At 35.8% G+C, this 21,445-nt stretch overlaps 1 protein-coding gene across 1 annotated transcript; it reads right to left on the bottom strand.

The window, feature by feature from the left end:
• Positions 1 to 487: 487 nt before the first annotated feature.
• Positions 488 to 21,439, bottom strand: cenpq (centromere protein Q). Its single transcript, XM_056453015.1, has 9 exons — positions 21,355 to 21,439; positions 20,074 to 20,165; positions 17,647 to 17,701; positions 12,055 to 12,148; positions 10,447 to 10,515; positions 9,412 to 9,541; positions 6,187 to 6,306; positions 4,532 to 4,609; positions 488 to 750 (listed from the first exon to the last, which is right to left on the bottom strand). Exons 2-9 carry the CDS (start codon positions 20,158 to 20,160, stop codon positions 595 to 597), a joined length of 789 nt encoding a protein of 262 aa, XP_056308990.1. The 5' UTR covers positions 20,161 to 20,165; positions 21,355 to 21,439; the 3' UTR covers positions 488 to 594.
• Between the last annotated feature and the right edge of the window lie 6 nt (positions 21,440 to 21,445).

Below are 21,445 nucleotides of genomic sequence, written 5' to 3' on the forward strand. Positions count from 1 at the left end.
AAAGTTCTCTAAAATTATGAATTCTTTACAACCTATTCATGCCATCTGCCATCTTGCATCTATATCACAATATATATATATATATCACAATATATATATATATATATATATATATATATATATATATATATATATATATATATATATATATATATATATATATATATATATATATATATATATATATATATATATACATACACACACACACATACATATATATATACATATGTGTGTGTAGATAGACCATAAAACCTTCTCTTACACACACACACACACGCATATGCATGCAGTTTATAATCTCATATCCATGCATTACAAATACGCCCTAACATATTTAATTATGTCCTAAATACTTATGCCATAACATTCTAATTATCCAAATTATTGGCAAAACAGCTAAAACAAGGCACACATCTGATACCAACCCAACATGAGTAAAACGTTTAACATATATAGTCTGACAGAGCACTGATTAAGACTGATCTTAGACAGCTGCTTTAACGCTTGACATGACTGTAACGTCTTTAATACAATAAATGAGCAGATATTGTGTGCATCAGCTGTGTTTGTGTGTACGGCTCTCTGTGATGTTCAGTCCAGGGTTTTGTCATTGTGAGCTGCTTTTTCTGCATGATCCACCTGTTTATGTGCGAGCTCCAGAAACATCCTCACGTCCTCCAGAACTGGAGTCGGATGTAGAGCCTCCACCATTGCAGAAGGATTGGGGACGGTCTGCATCAGCTGCTCCTGAAAGGTCAACCACACAATAGTTTAGCAGATATAAGGGCCTCATTGCTGCCCCAGTAAAAGCTTTTGAGTTATATGCGAGTGTATTAATTAAGAGTGATAACCCCAGAATAAAGACAGTCTTCTCTATGTACAAGTATTTTATAAAGAGGTCTCAGCATGCAGACACTTTTGCAAGTTGACAAAATTGAAGTTTTAATAATACATTGAAGATCTTAGTTTGTGGCAGCACGATGGCTCAGTGGTTAGCACTGTGGCCTCACAGCAAGAAGGTCGCTGGTTCGAGTCCTGGTTGGGTCAGTTGGTGTTTCTGTGTGGAGTTTGCATGTTCTCCCTGTGTTGGCGTGGGTTTCCTCCGGTTTCGCCCACAGTCCGAACACATGCACTATAGGGGAATTGATGAACTAAATTGGGTGTTTCCCAGTACTGGGTTGCAGCTGGAAGGGCATCCGCTGTGTAAAAGATATGCTGGAACAGTTGGCGGTTCATTCCGCTGTGGTGACCCTGTTAAATAGACTAAGCCAAAGGAAACTGAATGAATGAAAGATCTTATTTTGACAAAGCATGGCTCCTCATAGATTTGTATGAAGCAGAAATGAGAGATAAGGCAGGTAATACTTAAACTTAATTAATCTGACACCAGAATTAGGTTTTAAACAACAGACAGTCTATAACACTTTGTGTTTTCTAGAATTGTAACGAGTGCTTATTTGAGTTACTGTTGGCTTTCTATCAGCTGGAGCCAGTCTGGCCATTCTCCTCTGACCTCTGGCATCAACAAGGCATTTGCGCCCACAGAACTGCCGCTCACTGGATATTTCCTCTATGTCGGACCATTCTCTGTAAACCCTAGAGATGGTTGTGCGTGAAAATCCCAGTAGATCAGCAGTTTCTGAAATACTCAGAGCAGCCCGTCTGGCAGCAACAACCATGCCACGTTCAGTCACTTAAATCCCCTTTCTTCCCCATTTTGATGCTTGCTTTGACCTGCAGCAGATCGTCTTGACCATGTCTACATGCCTAAATGCATTGAGCTGCTGCAATGTGATTGGCTGATTATACATTTGCATTAACAAGCAGTTGGACAGGTGTACCTAATAAAGTGGCCGGTTAGTGTATATACGCATCATATTTGTAATTCCAATAGTTGAAATAAATAGATGAACGTGGCCATTTTTGCAATGTATGACTTGGAGAAATCCGAATATGAACTTGCTTGTCATACATGTAATTTGTACATTTTCCATGCATCAGATTTCTACCTGAGAATCACTTACAAAACAATTGCGAAGATTATTCAGTGTTGAAACTGCACTTCCTGAGAAGTTTGAAACAAGTCTGTCAGAGAAACTCTACTGTTCCAGATAAGCTGAAGGCAAGTTTTTCAAGATGTCTTTCTTCTCTATAGAGAGTAAATATTTCTGTAATGATGTTAAGAGGTGTTAAAACCTCAGTTGCAACAAGGATGTGTTTCAGATAAATAGTCTATGACATTTTATTGACTAACAGAGATGCTAGAAATCAAAAGACTTCTAGTGGTGAAAGTGAAATTTCCAGAGTTGATTAAATCAATACTGAGATTACTCACTCATCGTAAGCAGACGAACAAAACACATTTGCTCAGTAAAATTAGTCTCAGTTCACTCAAAGTCAAAATAAAGAGTGAGAAAGAAAACAATGCCTATATTTGGGATTAATAAGAGTTTCAGTACTGTCATGGCCAACACATTTCGCTTGCAAATTACAACAATGCAAGTCTCACATTTCTGTAGTAGAATGATGTTGTTTTCTAGAAGCAGAAAATAAACCACTACCTAGAAGGCTATATTCATTCTTTCGGCTTAGTCTCTATTTCAGAGGTCGCCACAGCAGTATGAACCACCAACTATTCCAGCATATGTTTTACACAACGGATGCCCTTCCAGCCGCATCCCTGTACTGGGAAACACCCATACACACATTCACCCACACACTCAAACACTAAGGCCAATGTAGTTCATCAATTCCCCTATAGCGCATGTGTTTGGACTGTGGGGGAAACCAGAGCACTCGGAGGAAACCCACACCAACACGGGGAGAACATGCAACTTACAGATGAATAAATGAAGATAAATGAAACACTTTTCCATAATGTTCACTTACTTTTCAAAAGACACTTTTGTCTTTTATAAGAACGCTTAAGTCTATATGAATATTGTTAGAATGAATCTATAATATGAATAAGGCAAAACAAAAAATCCCTATGAGTTTGTGTTACTATAAGATCTTATGGTCACAATTTATAATAAGGTTTCATTAGTTAATGGATTTACTAATATGAACTAGGGCTGTGCGATTAATCAGAATCCAATCGCAATTTGAAACGTTGCAAGTTAAATCGCAAGAGGCTGCAATATAAAATATATATGCATATAAAATATATACGCATATAAAATATATACGCGCACATATACACACATATATACATATATATATACACATATATATACATATATATATACACATACACACACACACATACACAAAAATAACGAATAACATCTGAGGTGAAGTGCTTCAAAACCAATCTGCTATGCTTCAGAAAATTAAACATGCGATGGTGTCGTGAGGTATCGCAGATATCGGTTGTCGTGAACTATGCCATTACATGAGAATAAACAATTGAATCTTGGGTCACGATGCCTATTTGTCGTTTACGACTCTCCACGACACCCAACATCAAGGAAATCATGCCAAAATCGCGTGATCTGACCGGGGCTTTATAACTAGCCAATTGAATGAGCAGACTTTCCTTCTGCCCAATCAGAATTGCCCAACTGAACTACGCCCAAAAAAAGAAACAAACAGAGAATCGCAAAATCTATTAAAAAAAAAAACGCAATGAGATATTTTCCCCAAATTGCACAGCCCTAATATAATCTAATAATGAACAATGCTTGTGCAGCATTTATTAATCATAACATTTACTTGCGTATCATTAAAATCTAAATTCATGCTTGTTAACGGTCCAGTGAAATTAAAATAATATTTTTCAGATATAATAGTCTTCCAGGATATTTAACAGCTACTGTGGTACAAAACAAAATGACAAAGTTTGCGTTTATAAGATATAAAACTGATATAAACATCATGTAAAGCTTGTAGTTTGTCACTTTCGCTTAAATGGATCAATGTTTGTTTTTTTTTTTTTCGCATCACCTAATACTTCGGTTTCTCATCAAATCTTCTGACCAATCAAATGCTCTCTAGTATTTGTCATGCCCCTCCCCCTTCAAAACTCTTCTCATTTGCTTTTTATTTGCAAATTGTTTTTTAATTGCTATTGGATGCTTTTAAAAAGGGGAGGGGCTACTCTATGCCCCACCCTCTCTGTTTTTCAGTTGGGATTACATCAAACATGCAATAAAAATGCACATTTCAAAGCACTTACCTTTAAAATTAGTTAACGCACAGTGAGTTAACATGAACTAACAATGAATGACTTATTCCTTTAACTAGCATGAACAAATACAATAATAAATGCATTGATTACTGTTTGTTCATGTGAGTAAATACATTAACTAATACAACCTGATTGTAAAGTGTTAACAATATTACATAGTTTAATAATATTGCACAAGCAGGAGTGACTTTACCAAAATATCAAAGCATGAGCAGCTTAATGTGATACAGACTTTATACATTTCATAAATTAAAACACAAGTTCATATTGAGAGAGTTTCATTAATTGTGCATTGTGTGTATTATGGGGTCATGTAAGAGGAAGTGGTGAGCGATGTACCTGTAGCGTCAGCTCATTGGCTGAGCGAGACTGTAACGCTGGAAGATGCAGGATTGTTTGTTCTGACAGTTGAAGAAACTGGAACAGAATCAGAAATTATTATTACACAACAGACAGAAGTTGAGATTAGTTGAGTGTTATAATTAATAATAAACTTAATTTAAAAAGCACCTTTTAAGCAGCATCTCAATATGCTTTACATACACATAGTATAAACGTATAGAGGTAAACGATACATACAAGGATGCATGCATAGTTTAATAAAGTAATAGAAAGAATATATTAAAAGAATATAAAAATTGAGAAATATTTTAAATCACAAAAACATTTATTATTTAATAGTCAACACTTTACAACACACGACACTTAGTTCATGTTGGTTAGCGCATTTACTAACATGAACAAACAATGAACAAAATGCGTTGGGCTTTAATGGTACAGCCATACAATCTTGAAATTCATCATGAAAGAGTAACAGAAAATGTGGTGGCGGATGCACTTTCACAGTTGTATGTTTATTTTTCCTTGTTTTTCCAATAGGAACACAAGGATGGGAGAAGTAAAAATGGTTTCTTTTTTAGGGGGGGGCTGGGGGTGTCACGGTTTATTTATTTTTCTTCTTCTTTATTATTATTATTTTGTGTTGGAGTTTATTGATTTATTAATAGACGTTTCTTTTCTTTGAGGTTAACTCCGCCTCGCACCTACAGCTCATGTGGACTGGCGGCTTTAAAAGCGGAAGCAGAGTGTGTGTCAGAGTGGCTCTTTGTTTTCCAGTGTGTGTCTGACTGGTCCTTCCGATCTTTGCTCTCTTGAGAGAACGACCTGTACTTGTTGAGAATCTCTACGTACCTTGGCCTGATGAAGGTCTGAGACTTCTGTGTGCATCATGTGCAGCCCCTGCTGAGGTGCCATGCTGGTGTTGTTTCGTTTAATTCATTGTTGATCTATGCCTTCTCTATGCTTTATTTATGCTTTCTATATGGTTTATTTATGTTTTGTGCATGTTTGTTTAAGTAATTGTTTCATATAAGAAATATTGTTTAATTTATTATTTATATTTTTGTTGCCACCTTAATTTGATCGGACACTTATTTTCTGGTCTCTAAATAGAGAATTGTACTTTTGAGTTTTATGTTGTTAACCCCTTCCCTAGACGAGCCTTAAAAAGCTGGAGTTCGTAACACTACATTATTGCTGCATTTATCCTACGCTGTGCTTAACAACTGTAATTTCATTAACAAAGAGGAATAAACACTGAAAAACATGCATTGTTTATTGTTTATGTTAGGAAAATACCATAAGTAACATTAACTTTGAGTCCTGTTTTGTAAAGTGATACCAAAAAAAAGAAAATCATACAAAACCTACCTTAATTTTTTAAATAAATAAATAAATCATTGTATGATGCACTGTACAATGCCGGTTTCCCCCACAGTCCAAACACATGCGCTATAGGGGAACTGATTAAATAAATTGGCCGTAGTGTATGAGTGTGAATGAGTGTGTATGGGTGTTTCCCAGTACTAGGTTGCGGCTGGAAGGGCATCCGCTGTGTAAAACATACGCTGGAATAGTTGGCGGTTCATTCCACTGTGGTGACCCCTGCTAAATCAGACACTAAACTGAAGGAAAATGAATAAATGATGCTTTACCTCCTGTGCTTTTTCCTCTTCCTCCTCTATTCTGCTACTCATTATCCTGCATTTCTCCTGCAGCCTCTCCATCTTCACCTCCATCTCCTCAAGAGTGCTGACAATCGAGCTCATGTTCTCCTAAACGAGTCCAAAACACACAACAGATTAATGAAAGGTTAGTTATAACCACTTATACCACAGGCCTGCTGAATACTTGATTCTGATTGGCTCATGATCCCTCTAAGGTGTTTGGTTATTGTGAGATACAGAGTACAAAGTAGTTCCAGCAGGTTTAGAGCGCATTACAGCTCCATATCACTCCGCTGAATGATTATTTCACAACTACAACAGTCAGACATCACATCAGAACACAACAGAAGGAGGAGATGTGGAGGACACTAGTGCTACACACAGGAGACACTTGAGGAAGACACACACCTGACTAACACACACACACAACAAAAGGAGGAGATGTGGAGGACACTAGTGCTACACACAGGAGACATTTGGGGAAGACACGCACGCACGCACGCACACAGGACAGGAGGAGGAGGAGATGTGGAGGACACTAGTGCTACACACAGGAGAAACTTGAGTAGGACACACACACACACACACACACACACACAGAGAACAGGAGGAGGAGGAGATGAGGCGGACACAGGAGAAAAAATCTGACAAATAAACTCTCAATCACAACATCTGACTCGTCAGGTTAAGAGAAAATGCTTTCCTGCCATTAATGAATTTTTACGGCAATCCATGCTTTAGGTGTATTAAAGTATATCACACAGCCCTAACACATGTCCTGAGTGAGTTACAAAACATCTGTGTCTCCTGGGAATCAAATATAAGACAGTCAGAGAAAGTAAAATTGTGTGCAAAAATTAACAGTTTTACAAACTTCCCTTGGTTTAACCCTGCTTGCCGGCAATAACATGATCCACCTCATGGATCAACTTAATATGCGTGTAATTTATGCACACTTTTCAGTGTCAGTATGGTTAAACACTGCAGTATTTACTATAAATTACTATAGTATATTTCATCATGCAGGTGTCAGACAACTGAAAATAAATCTGATAGCAAATATCGCAGCAGGTTACTTTCTACCTTCAACATTTACTCTTTTTTTATTTAGAATATGCATTTTCACTTTCTGATTGCAATGCCTAATTATAACATTCTTAAAATGACTATAATTAAATTAAGATATACACAATATAACAAGGCCTGTCATGATATCTATTTATTTATTGTACGATATATTACACCAAAATATATTGCAAGAAACAATATTAGTCATATTAAGACCTTTTTATGCCACTCAATATATAATACCAGAATGACAATATAATATCATCACACTCTTATTTTCACTCACACATAATTTTTTATTCTTGAGAATATTTAATTATAGTCATTTTCAAAGGTCTTAATATGACAATATTGTTTGTTGCAATATATTTTGGTGCAATATATCGTACAATAAATAAATAGATATCATGACAGGCCTAATTCTCTGTATTATATTCTATACATCTTAAAGAGCCCTCATTATGTGTTTTTGAAAATGACCTTCCATGCAGTGTGTAACACAGTTCTAAGTAAATGAAAACAATGAAAGTGTTTTTTGAACTTGCATGTATATCAGCCTGTTGTTGGAAACCCCCCAAACCAAAATATTATCTTTTAATGCATAATAGGGGCTCTTTAAAAAAAATGCACTACTTTTAGAAAAATGCAATTCTGGATTCTAGTGGACATTTGAATAAAATGCTTCTTTTTAAAGCAAATACTTGGTTCTTTGTTTTGATTAGGCTTGTCGTAATATCTATTTTTTATCATACGATATATTGCACCAAAATATATTGCGATAACCAATAATATTGTCATTTTAAGGCCATTTTATGCCAGATAATATAATATATCATCACAATGCAAGTACACGCTTTCAGATAATACATCTTATTTTATTCTTAAGCATATTTCTTTTAATTATTGTCCTTTTAATTATTTAATAATTAGCCATTTGGAGTCAGAATGTGAACACTTATATCCTAAATAACTAATAATAAATGTTACCAAAAATAGTGCAAAGTAAAAAGTAACAGAGGATGCAATATCTGCTAGCAGATCTATTTTCAGCTGTCAGACACCAACATGAAAAGTATACTATAGTAATTTACAGCAAATACTACAGTGTTTTAACCATACTGACACCTCCAATAGAGATAGAGATTCTGAAATGTGGCTAAAATAGTTTATTTATGGATGATATATATATATATATATATATTGCATCCCCAAAAATGATTGAGGACATGTGCATGTGTTGTGGACAGTCCATTTATTGATTGTGACAGGCCTAGATTTGATATCTACTCACTGGCCACTTTATTAGGTACACCTGTCCAACTGCTTCTTAACGCAAATTTCTAATCAGCCAACCACATGGCACCAACATGAAAGCATGGATCCATCCTGCCTAGTGTCAACGGTTCAGGCTGCTGGGGGTGGTGTAATGGTATTTTCTTGGCACACTTTGGGTCCATTAGTACCAATTGAGCATGGTGCCAACGCCACAGACTACCTGAGTATTGTTGCTGACCATGTCCATCCCTTTATGAGCACAGTGTCTCCATCTTCTGATGGCTACTTCCAGCAGGATAACGCACCATGTCATAAAGCGCCAATCATCTCAGACTGGTTTCTTGAACATGACAATGAGTTTACTGTACTCAAATGGCCTCCACAGTCACCAGAGCTCAATCCAATAGAGCACCTTTGGGATGTGGTGGAACAGGAGATTGGCATCATGGATATGCAGCAGACAAATTTGCAGCAACTGTGTGATGCTATCATGTCAATATGGAGCAAAATCTCTGAGGAATATTTCCCATACCTTGTTAAATCTCTGACAAGAAGGATTAAGGCAGTTCTGAAGGCAAAAGGGGGTCCAACACTGTACTAGTGAGGTGTACCTAATAAAGTGGCCGCTGAGTGTATATACTATGCTCATATATTACAAAAATTTGTGAGGGCTGTCAAATTTAGGTAAAAATGATCAAAAATGTTGGCAGCTTAAAAAAAATAATCAAATAAAAAAACACTGGCAAGGAAAGAGATAAAAAATAATGCACATCTGAGGGGAATCATTACCTCAAGTGTGAGCTATTTTCCAATTATTCAGTAGCCAGTCATCAGTTATTTCTTATGCAATCATCCTGAGTCATTGATCACCTCTAGAGCCTGAAGCGTCTTCTTTCCGTGTTCAGACTTCTTACTCTCTGTGCTGAACTGACGAGACACACTCATCATGTCTCCACGTTTCCTCGGAGGAACAGAAAGCTGAGCGCACTTCGCCAAAAACCTAGGAAAACATGTTGTGAAAAAGCTGAGATGTACAGCACTGCAGAAAAGTCTTAGGCTACTGGTATTTTCACCAAAAAAAAAGGTTTAAGGTGGGTTATTTCTATATTTCTCAGTAACATGTCAGTTTGTAATATCTATTTACATTTCCAAACATTATTTTTGTCATTAATTGTAATTATAGAGTGAGATTATGATCTGAGAACAGCCAGTGCTCCAATGTTGAGTTGAGTAGTTGATCAGATACACAATTCAGAACACATGAGGTTTGAGTAGTCGCTGCAGAATTTAACCATAATATAGTGAAAGTTTATCATCTGTATTTTTCCACAATTTCAATTTTAGAAGTTTAAAGCATTTTGACAAAACACAGAACCATTTCTAATAATGTAGTTTTGTGAATGATTTATACATGAGATTTTTTTTTGTTTCTGTACCTCAACACTGTTAAGACTCCCTAGAAAACCTTCTTAATCAATCTAAATTCAGTCATTCATTCATTTTCTTTTCGGCCTAGTCCCTTTATTAATCAGGGGTCGCCACAGCGGAATGAACCACCAACTATTCCAGTATATGTTTTACACAGCGGATGCCCATCCAGCTGCAACCCATCACTGGGAAACATCTATACACTCTCATATCACATTCACTATGGACAATTTAGCTTACTCAATTCAGCTGTACTGCATGTGTGTGGACTGCAGGAGGAAACCGGAGCACCTGGAGGAAACCCACGCCAACACAGGGAGAACATGCAAACTCCACACAGAAACACCAACTGACCCAGCCGAGGCTCGAACCAGTGATTTTCTTGCTGTGAGGCGAACGTGCTACCCACTGCACCACGTGCAGCCCTGGCCCTTTAACTTGACAGTGTGACTATGTTTGGCAAAAGAAAACTCTTACCGGTCTTTAATGAGGTTGAGATGCTTCTGTGATTCCTCTTTCTCTTTGGTTTTCAATGTGAGCACAGATCTGACACACAGGCAAAAAAACAACATTAGACCATATAGAAAAAAGAAGTTTCTGTAATGTGGCATTTCACCCAAAATCAAAGAAAATTGTAAAAAGTCAAACTATATAAGTCTCTGTTTAGGACCAGTATGTTTTTAAACATTATTTTTAAGGCAAATCATAATTGATGGTGCAATAAAATATTTAGTACATTCTTACATTGTTGTAAGCCAATGCTGTCGTTTTATAGTAACAAATGGGGGCTCGTCCGTAAACCAGGGTTTAATATAAGACTTGAAGACATTTCTAAGACCATTATGAATGAAATTTTAGACCTATAAAGGGCTAAAGGCTAAGGAATTTTTCAAATGGCCCAGATGGAAAAGATTTTTTTGCCCCATCAAAAAAAATATAATTTAATCCATTTAATAATACAATATTTAAAAATATATATTTTAGATTTTTTTCTTATACAAAATACCGACTCCAAATTCTTTATTTTAAATATTGTGTAAAAACAATCAAGCTCTTGTATCATACACTTTTTTGTTTTAATATAAACTTTCTTTAAAATAAAAAGAAAAAAATGAACAAATGTTTTAAAAACGAATAAATCTATGCAAAACAATCTGTCCAGGTCGTGTCCTCAGCAGTAAATACATAGAGAACTTTAAACAAATGTTACTGTAAGGAAATTAAACCATTATGATAGAGTTAAAAATTACTGTTTAAAATAAAAGTTTAAAGTTTTATTGAGATTTATTGTTGGTGATTGTATGAGTTTTGGCCAGATTGAGTAGCAATACATGAACAAAGAAAATTTAAGACCTGTTAAAAAAGGATTTAAGACCTATAACACAATATTTCAGTACATTTAAGACTTTTTATGGCCTACAATATGAATTTTGAGATTGAAGACATGTTAAGGCTTTTTAAGACCCCACAGAAACCCTGGCAAACTTTACTGGAAGTTAAAATTTGATTTGATTTTGTTTGCCTTAGTTTGCTTTAATTTATAGAGTACGGTAACGAAAATGTAAATTTTGCGAGAGGTTGATGCAAATTGTATATTGTAATTGTAAAAAAATAAACGATGAGAGAGAACCTAGTCCAGGAGACTCGAGAAGCAGAATTGATTTATCGAGACGTGTTGGTAAATTAACGAGTCTCCAAGAGCCTACAGGGGTCTCTTACAGGTCTGCTGTCTGCAAGTTTTATCATTCATTCTTTCATTTTCTTTTCGGCTTAGTCCCTTTATTAATCAGGGGTCGCCACAGTGGAATGAACCGCCAACTTATCCGGCACATGTTTTACGCAGCGGATGCCCTTCCAGCAGCAACCCATCACAGGGAAACATCTATACACACTCATTCATTACGGACAATTTAGCTTACCCAATTCACCTGTACCACATGTCTTTGGGCTTGTGGGGAAAACCGGAGCACCCGGAGGAAACCCACACCAACAAGGGGAGAACCACTGAGCCACTGTGCTGCCGATGGCAAATCAAGGTATGAAAATAATCTCAATCATCAGATAATCAAATATGACAGAACTCACAGAATGGACATATCAAACATGCTCCTCAGAGCCAAAATGGAGGACTTGGCCAGCGGCTTCCAGTTTCTCTGATTTTTACTCTTTCCAACCGTCGCTAAAGGAAATCAGGCAAGCAGGAGACAAAAATATTAATGATATATTAGACCATATATTCAGGTAAAATACAACCGATCATTTTGATGCAACATAGAATTGAAAAGGAAATTATTCAGCAAAAAAATGCCAAATGTGTCATAATATATACATTTCCATGTCAGAAATAATTCACAATTCACATTTAATATTGACATTTATGACCCTGGAGCACAAGCGTCCTGTAACCTTTTTGCATTAGTCAAAAATACATATTAAATAAAGATCACTGACATTTTGTAGATTTTCATTCAAACACAGACCTGTTTAAAATGATTTAAGACTTTTTTAAATGGCTAAAATATTGTTTTTGAATATTAAGACTTTCGAAGAGGTCACAGGCAAATATCTTATGTTCATGTTTATGTAATGCTAGCAAAGCTTTACATTTGGAGCAAGAAAACAAATGATTCAGTCTATATTTTATCCATTTTAGTTCAAATTAGTTTATTTAAACAGCTGTAAAAGGTGATGCAGCTTATTAGCTCAAAGGGAATTGAAGACTCATTTGAACAGGGCTTCAAAAAAAAATCTACTCTTTAAATACGAGCAATCGAATTGTCCAGCGATCGTTCAAACAGCTGATTTTATTTCTGGCTATTGCTATCAAAATAAAAACCCATTTATGTTTAAGCAGGGTGGCAAGATCGAAGTTTAAGACGTTAGATTCATAAACATGCACAGGCACCTTTCTTCAATCTGACAGAAACTAACACCCAACACAAACACACATTCATACAGGAGAAGAGTAAAGAAAGTAAATTAAAAGTTTGAGAGAGTGTAATGATGAAAATCCTTTGATTTTGTAAGAGTAAAACCAAGCAAACCAAATACAATCAATTTAACCTTCCTTTGGTTTCTTTAGGCTTGCGTTTAGTTTACACCAGTTCAGTGGTAATCTGGAGGCGTTCCTTGTGTGATGTGAAGAAACTCCCAATGTTGAGCACGTGGCTCGCTGGCAGTTCTTTGTCCTTGCGAGGCTTTGAGTGGGGTGGAGTCGGTTGTTTCAATTTCTGACGCGGCAAAATGGCTAGTCGTATTTGATTACTGTTTTAGCCCCACACTAAACTTAACTAGACTCTCGGCGGAAAGAAAGAAAGGTATCGAGATGGGAATGTCTGAGCTGTGTGTAGGTATGGGCTGGTATAAGATTCTGACGGTATGATAACCTTGGATAAAAATGTCACGGTTTCACGGTATTGTGATTAGTGCTCTAATATATGCTCTTTTTAAATGTCTGGGTTAAAAAAAAACTAAAACTTTTTTCTCCGTTAAACACAATCTATTTTATTTTTTGAAAGATTTAGAATATTTTGTTACAGTAAACATGTCAGGCTATATAATTCAAATGAATTGTGGACTTCTGCTGTCTTTATTAATTTCTTTACAATTAAAAACGCCATATTTGGATATTTTTTCTGCTGGAGAAACTGTTGTCCTAAAAAAGTTAAATAAATAAAAAAATCTCACTCATACCTTAGGAACGGTATTACAGAAAAGTTTTAAAACCTTGACTTTTACAAACCCCATGCCTAGCTGTGTGATTAACCCATTTTTTCTGGGTCCCTGCCTGCTCTGGTCTGTAGCGACGAGATGATCCCATGGTCTCCATAATCCTGGACCAGGCCGTACCCTGAGCAGCTGCTGTGGTGGTCATGGAGGAGTGGAGAGCATGACACTGATTCCTGTGACGCTCCAGAGACAGACGAGTCTTTGCTGAGGCCAGCTTCCAGCCTCCACCGCTGAGACTGCAGCTCTGCACAAGACGTTTGGCCAGCGGAGAAATTAAAATGATCGTGCCCAACTGAGCCTGGTTTCTCTCAAGGTTTTTTTTTTCTTCACTTTCGCCAATTGATGAAGTTTTTTTTCCCTCTCCGCTGTCGCCACTGGCTTGCATGGTTCGGGGTCAGTAGAGCTATGTATCGATGGATTGCCCTTCAATGTTTGGACTCTCAGTAGTGATTATTAAACCACACTGAACTGAACTGAACTAAACTGAACTTAAACACTGAAAACTGAACTACACTGTTCCTATTTACTATCTTCTATGTGAAGCTGCTTTGACACAATCTACATTGTAAAAGCGCTGTACAAATAAAGGGGAATTGAATTGAATAGTCTTCTAGAGTCTCTCTGGGGTCTCCAGGCAGCGGCCTTAGGCACAAGCTTTTATAAGGATGGTTTGTACCCACCCTCCAGTGCCAAGTTGACCAATCAGAAGTTAACTTCCCCAAGGCTTGTTTTATAGTGCTTTGTGCAAAAGTGTAGTGATTTTCATAGGCATTTTGATGTAAACTGATGCAGAAATGTTCAAGTTTCTTAAAATGTTAATGCTGCACACGTATTAACATGAAATGTAAACCATCGTTCGGTACACCACATTAGCTTTGCAGGGACATCTAACATGAACATGAATCTCTGAGCTTGTTTAGCTGTGGTAGAGTTAAACATTGAATGCAGAAGTATTAAAACCATAATATTAATACATGAGCAAGAGACTTGTTGCAAAACACCCGATTACACATAAAGAGAATACAGGTTTACATTAAAATCATTGACTTCTGCTGTCTTCATTAGTTTCAAAAACAGATTTCTGTAAACAAAAAAATCATACACATATTTTGGCGGTTTTAAAACCTTGACTTTTCCAAACCACGGTATACCTTGAAAACGGTTATCGTCCCATTGTCATGGTCCTGACAGTCTTGTCTGTCCTGTCAGTGTTTAATGTTTGCCTGTTTGTCCTGTGCTTATTTACATGGCTGTATTTACACATCCTTGATTTGTGTTGGCCATGTGCTCCTCTTGTCTTTCCTCTGTGCTTTCAGTTACTCTGCCCTCTTATTTAGAGCTTGTTATCCTGATTGTTTTCACCTGTCTCTTGTGTGCTTTGTTCTATATATTGTGCTGTGCGTTCTCATTTCTTTGCTGGTTTGCTCCATGTGAGCTTGTCTTGTATCCTTGCCTTGAATCTTTACTGAGCTTTGTGTCTTGCCTGTTCTAGTTCTCTTGTCTATTTATTGTTTATAGCTACTACTTTTGTTTGTTCTTCCTGTTTACTTATTTTTGTGTTCTAATCTTTATTTTGCTTTTATCCTTTGAACCATTTTTGTTCCAGTCTTACTAGCTGTTGTTGTTTGATTGTTTAATTACACTCTTTAAGATTCTAGAGGTCTTTATTTCAGTTTCTGTTTTATCAGATTGTCCAAGTCAGGCTAGTTCTCCTAGTATTTATATTTGATTTTGTTATTTTAGATTTAGTTAGTTTTAATACTTTATTGTATATCATTGCTGCCTGTTTGCAGTCCTGTTTTGTGTCTTTTAATTTTCCAGTCGTATCCCGTGTCCTGACCTCCGTGGCCTGCCAGTCTGGAGTTTACATGGCTTGCTCCAGGATCTAGCTCTGGTTTTGACCACTGTTGCTCCTACTCCTGGCTGGCTGTTCAATTTAGTACCATCTTGTCTCTACCACTGGCTTCCCTGTGTCGTTGCCTCTACCGTTTTGACCTTGTCATCCCCTTGTCTGTCTACTTGTACCTTATTCTGTCAATAAACCTGTTTGTATAGTTCATTGCTGCAACTGGGTCTGCTTGTAAACAACTTGTATAAAATCCTCCCATAAATTAGTTGTCATTTAATGTCAGTGACTCAATTTCGACAAAAAATGTCAGACTGAACCTTATAATTCTAAGGTGACCATTTGTGACCCTGGAGCACAAGGGTCTTGTGTTGCACAGGTAAAAACTTTTTGCAATAGTCAAAAACACACATTAAATAAAGATCACTGACATCTTGTAAATTTTCATTCAAACACAGACCTGTTTAAAATGATTTAAGAACTGCAACACAATATTTTAGTGAATTTAAGACTTTTTTTAATGGCTAAAATGTTTTTGAATATTATTTTAAGACTTTCTAAGAGGCCACAGACAAATATATTATGTTTATGTAATGTTAGCAAAGCTTTAATTTTGGAACAAGAAAACAAATGATCCACTCTATATTTTTACCTATTTAAGGTCAATTTTAAAAAATGTGATTTTTACTATTTAAATTTTATGAGCATAGTCAGATTACAGATTATGTAAATGGTGAAGAAAAATAAGCTTATATACTATTTGATTTGGTTTAAATAAGAGCAGATATATGCAATCAAAAAGGTAAAAATAAGAGGGTCAAAATGATAAATTTTTCTTTCATGCCAGAAATGATTAGAATATTAAATAAAGATCATTAACATTTTATAAACTTCCTAATGTAAATTTTAATTCAAACACAGACCTGTTTAAAAAGATTAAAGAACTTTAAAAGGTGATTTTCTCAATAATTTTTTGCATAGTCAGATTCCAGATAATGTAAACAATGTTACTATCCTGATAATCCATACATCAGTGAAGAAAAAAACTAATCTTATTTACGATTTAAACTGCTTCAAATGACGGAAGATGTATGAAGGGTTTAGATGCAAAAACCTCTAAAGGTCACCCAAAATGTTCTTTTAAAATAAACATTCTTCTCAGCCTTGTATTTTTATTCAGTTACTTCACTTTAAAGGCAATAGATAGAACTTGTTTGTCACTATAAAAGTAAAATTACTGAGCCTACACACAGGAGTCGGAAAAAATGCTAATTTTAGAAGAAAATATCAAACGGCTTTTAGAGGTATTTGCATCTGAACTCTTCATATGCAGTCAAACAGGTAAAAAAAATTACATTTTTTTTCTTTAATGCCGTAAATAATTAGAATATTAAATAAAGATCATTGAGGTTTTATACATTTCCTAATGTAAATTTTCATTCAAACACAGACCTGTTTAAAATGATCTAAGACCTACAACACAATATTTCAGTGAATTTAAGACTTTTTAAGACGCCACAGACAAATAGCTTATGTTCATGTTTATGTAATGCTAGCAAAGCTTTTCATTTGAAGCTAATTATTCGCCTATATTTTTACCAGTTTTAGGCCAATGCTAGTTCAAATTAGTTAATTTAAACAGCGTTAAAAGGCGATTTTCTCAATATGTAATTTTTTTGCATAGTCAGATTCCAGTATAGTATAGTACTTACTATTTGATCTGGTTTAAATGATGGCGGATATATGCAATCAAACAGATTTTTGGCAAGATATTCAGTGACTAACATGTAAAAAATAACCCATGTGTTCATAACAGGAGTGCGTTTGATTTGTTTGTTGTCTTTTAAACTTTGAAGATCAGCATCTTCATTAAACAAGCTTCTTCTATTTATCACTGATCAAATTAAAAGGATGTATCAGTAAATGACGATGTGCATTTTCAGCAAAAAGAGGAAACATGGTCAAATGTAGCCCACTGATTTGAAATGCTTTTTTTTGTAACAGGAAAACCAGCAAGTTGGCAAATGCATTTCAGAAAAGCTTGCGCAACAAGTCTGCCGAAGCATTCAAGTAGAAACATCTCCCATCATTTCTCAACTTACCGCTGCTCTTCTGAGACGGCTGCGGATGTGGGCCTTCAGCACGGCTGATGGATTTCTGAAAGAAAAATAATTGCTCAAGATTATAATGCAGATTTCATTAATATATAACATCAAACTCAAGTAAAAGAGCTGAATGCATAACTTAAAGTTCACACAGCCCACTGGAATACTTTGTGACACTTACATGCATGATAATTACTGCTACGTTCCTTATGTGTATATTCTTTATTATTTGTTTTTGTTTCTCTCACTCAATGAGACTCAAATGTGAAGGGGAGGGATGTAATAATAACATTAAATAAATAAATAATAATACATTACATTAAATTGATCATAAAAATGAATTTTTAGAACAGCAATCACTCCTTTTTACAGACACACAACTGTAAAAGTGCACATAACAAAGTGTATTTTAAATAAATATGTGTATATTAATCATGCTTTATGACATATAGTGCAGATTATAAGAAAGACTTTTTAAGAGCTTTTTAAGACCATAATGAATTACATTTTAGACTTATACAGGGTTAAATCCTATGGGGGTTTTTCAACGGGCCAGTGGAATTTATTTTTACCTGCCCCTAGTAGAATTTTACTTAAAAAAAATCTTAAATACTTATCTCTTAGCCATATTTTTGAAATAATAGCTCAAAACAAGCAAACTCTAGTTGTATACATTTACTTTATTATAGTTTTAAACTTGCATGAAAAAGTAAATGTAACAGTCAGTCCATACAGGCCATCAATACATAGAGAACTTTTAAACAAACATTATTTTAAGGAAGATACATGAACAATACTAATAAACAGAGTTAATCAATAAGTGTCACTGATGGTGACTGAATAGATGTTGTCCAAATTGTGTGCTTTACATGGACAAAGGAAAATTAAGACCTGTTTAAAAAGACTTAAGACCTAAAACACAGTTTTCTCAGTTAATTTAAGACTGTTTTTCTATAATGTTTCTGAAAATAAAGGACTTTATAAGACCTCGCGGACACCCTGTAAATAATGTTTTATATTTATGTAATGCCAGCATTAAGACAAAAAAACTGTGTTTCTAATTGCAGCTAGAAAATAAATTATTAAGTCTGTTTTTTCCCCGTTTCAGACTATGGGGATACTATTATATGCATGCCTTTCTAAAAGTGCTTCCTAAAACTACTAAAAAGGTTAGAAAACATTTTCTATCTATCTATCTATCTATCTATCTATCTATCTATCTATCTATCTATCTATCTATCTATCTATCTATCTATCTATCTATCTATCTGTCTGTCTGTCTGTCTGTCTGTCTGTCTGTCTGTCTGTCTGTCTATCTATCTATCTGTCTATCTATCTATCTGTCTATCTGTCTGTCTATCTGTCTGTCTATCTGTCTGTCTATCTGTCTATCTATCTATCTATCTATCTATCTATATATATATAGCGCTTCCTCTAAGAGTTTTTCCAGCTGTGGCGGCAGGCCTTTTACACAAATCTACAAACTATCTATGGCATTATTTCAATGACAAAAGGAACAATGTCGTGAGCACAGTATTACAAGTCGAGATCACATTTATGTAATACGAGCTTGCGAATCTCTTTGCTTTCCTCTGTTTGTGCACAAAACTTCCTGCACAGCCTCAAATATAGCTGCTCAAGTGCAGATTTTCTTGTGCGCTCCCAAATAAATGCTGCTGAAGTGCGATTTAGTGCGTTTATGTAACAAGTATGTCTCTAACATTTATTAGACTTGGTAGAAATATTTATGAACATCTCCAATAGACCTACAGAGCGGCATTAATGCTTCCTGAAGTAAAGTGAAACGGCTATAAACTCCAGCAAGATAAAGTCATTGTTTGCAGAGCCCTAGGCCTTTATCTATAAAGTATAATAATGGAAACTGTGTTCATCTTAACTGAAAGCTACACCGTGTTAGCTGGCCTCACACATCACGCACCTGTCAGTCAGTCAGTCAGTCAATCAGTCAGCACCTCACCTTAAAGGGTTAATCAAATAACGCATAGCACTGCTCTGATTACAGAAAGGTTCACGCTGTTATAATTTACTTACCTTTTAATACGTTTTGGTGTGATTATAATCCGCTATTAAAACAACAACAACGACTGAATGTTTGGAATGAGATGCAGTAATGTAGCCATGGAGGGAGGAATTTTGGCGTGGCGCCCTGCCATGGAAGAATTAATGTAGCGGAAACCATGTGTGTGTGTGTGTGTGTGTATACATATATTATGCTTGTTCACGTACCCACCATTGTTTGTTTGGTTAATAACACAGGCTAGTCCAAGTGGTAGAATTGACAATAAAGCTGACTGTCTTTTGCATTTTGTTGTCTGCATTATGTCTAATATACTTCCCATTGTAGTTTGTAATGGTGAAATATATGCAATAAAATAAAGTGTATTGTGTTCATCTGTGTCTCACTTGGCGTGTTGTGTGAGTTTTTCTCTCCGCAGCTCCTCTGGGGCCCCGTGTGGAGGCCCTTCCAGACCCTCGCGCTGGCTTCATCATCAAAACTGCACACACACGCACAAACAAACAAACAATTAAGTGTGTATGTACACTTAATTCACATTGAGATAAAAAAAAAACGGCTGATAGCCCCAGACTAAATTAGTCTAAAGTTATAATGCCTAGGTACCATTAGTGATAATAAATTACATTTCAGTGAGAATACTGTAAGACTGTGCTGGACAGGCCAAGTAAGACTTTATTGCCTTTGGAAATGCTCCAAGTTTAATATTGATAGGACTCTGATGGTTGCTTTTATAAGGCTCATGTAGAATTAATTTGAACTTTTTCACAGATTTGTTGGTTTGCTTCTTTAAAAGGTAAAACAGAAGAACTCACCGTCTACGGTTTTAAACACCTACAGCAAAGAATTAGAGGCGAAATTGCCAGGGTTATTACATTTTTATGAAATTGAGGTGTTAAAGAAAGCTCATCAGAATAGTGTCAAAGCCCATCCTCTTTTTGACTGATTTCATTTGTTACTTGTGCTGTTGACTTGCTGAATTTTAATAGGAAGAGGAAGCGGCGGTGTTTAGTACTATATATGTTGTGAGATGTTTGTCCTATGTGTGTGGTGTGGTATAGATGGTGTAAATATATTAATGTTATGCTGCAGAATAAATCACCCTAAAAGGGAAAAATAAAGTTACAGTAACAGATTAGGCTGTAAAGATATCATCATGAAGATAAAACAACCCAATAACATCAACAAGTAACCACAAACAGGTCTCCTGACATTTTATACCCATCAGATTATGCTACCAACACTGTATTTGAAAGGTTCTGAGGATGGGGTTAGGGATTAGGGTAACATTACAGCTTCATTTCATACCACATTTACACTGGTAGCAAAATCTGATGGGTAACGTTAGCATATGTCATGCCATGGCTACTTGAATGGGAGGTAGGACACGATCGGTAACACTGTGTATGGGCATTTTACCATAGTATTACTCTTGAAGTACTGTTCAGTACCATAATGTTTGAATATAATAAACACTAAAAGATGAAAACATTAATGCTGTGATATATCTGCGAACTGTCTTGACAGGTTTGTTTATGATCTTGTTTCATGGCGTCGATCGCGTTCAGAAATGAAACAGACCCTGTTTTCTCACTAATACATTTAGAGTAGCATGTACATAAAGATAAAACAAAGACTTGGTGAATGCTGTGCCCTTAAACAAAACTAACCTCAGTAATAAATGCAGTGTAACCTCAGCTCTTCCTCATCCGCCAGACCAGTGTCTCCTCCTCAGCAGCACTCCCGCCACAGGACTCAAAG

The sequence above is a fragment of the Danio aesculapii genome, chromosome 1, assembly GCF_903798145.1.
Source record: "Danio aesculapii chromosome 1, fDanAes4.1, whole genome shotgun sequence".
Lineage (NCBI taxonomy): Eukaryota > Metazoa > Chordata > Actinopteri > Cypriniformes > Danionidae > Danio > Danio aesculapii.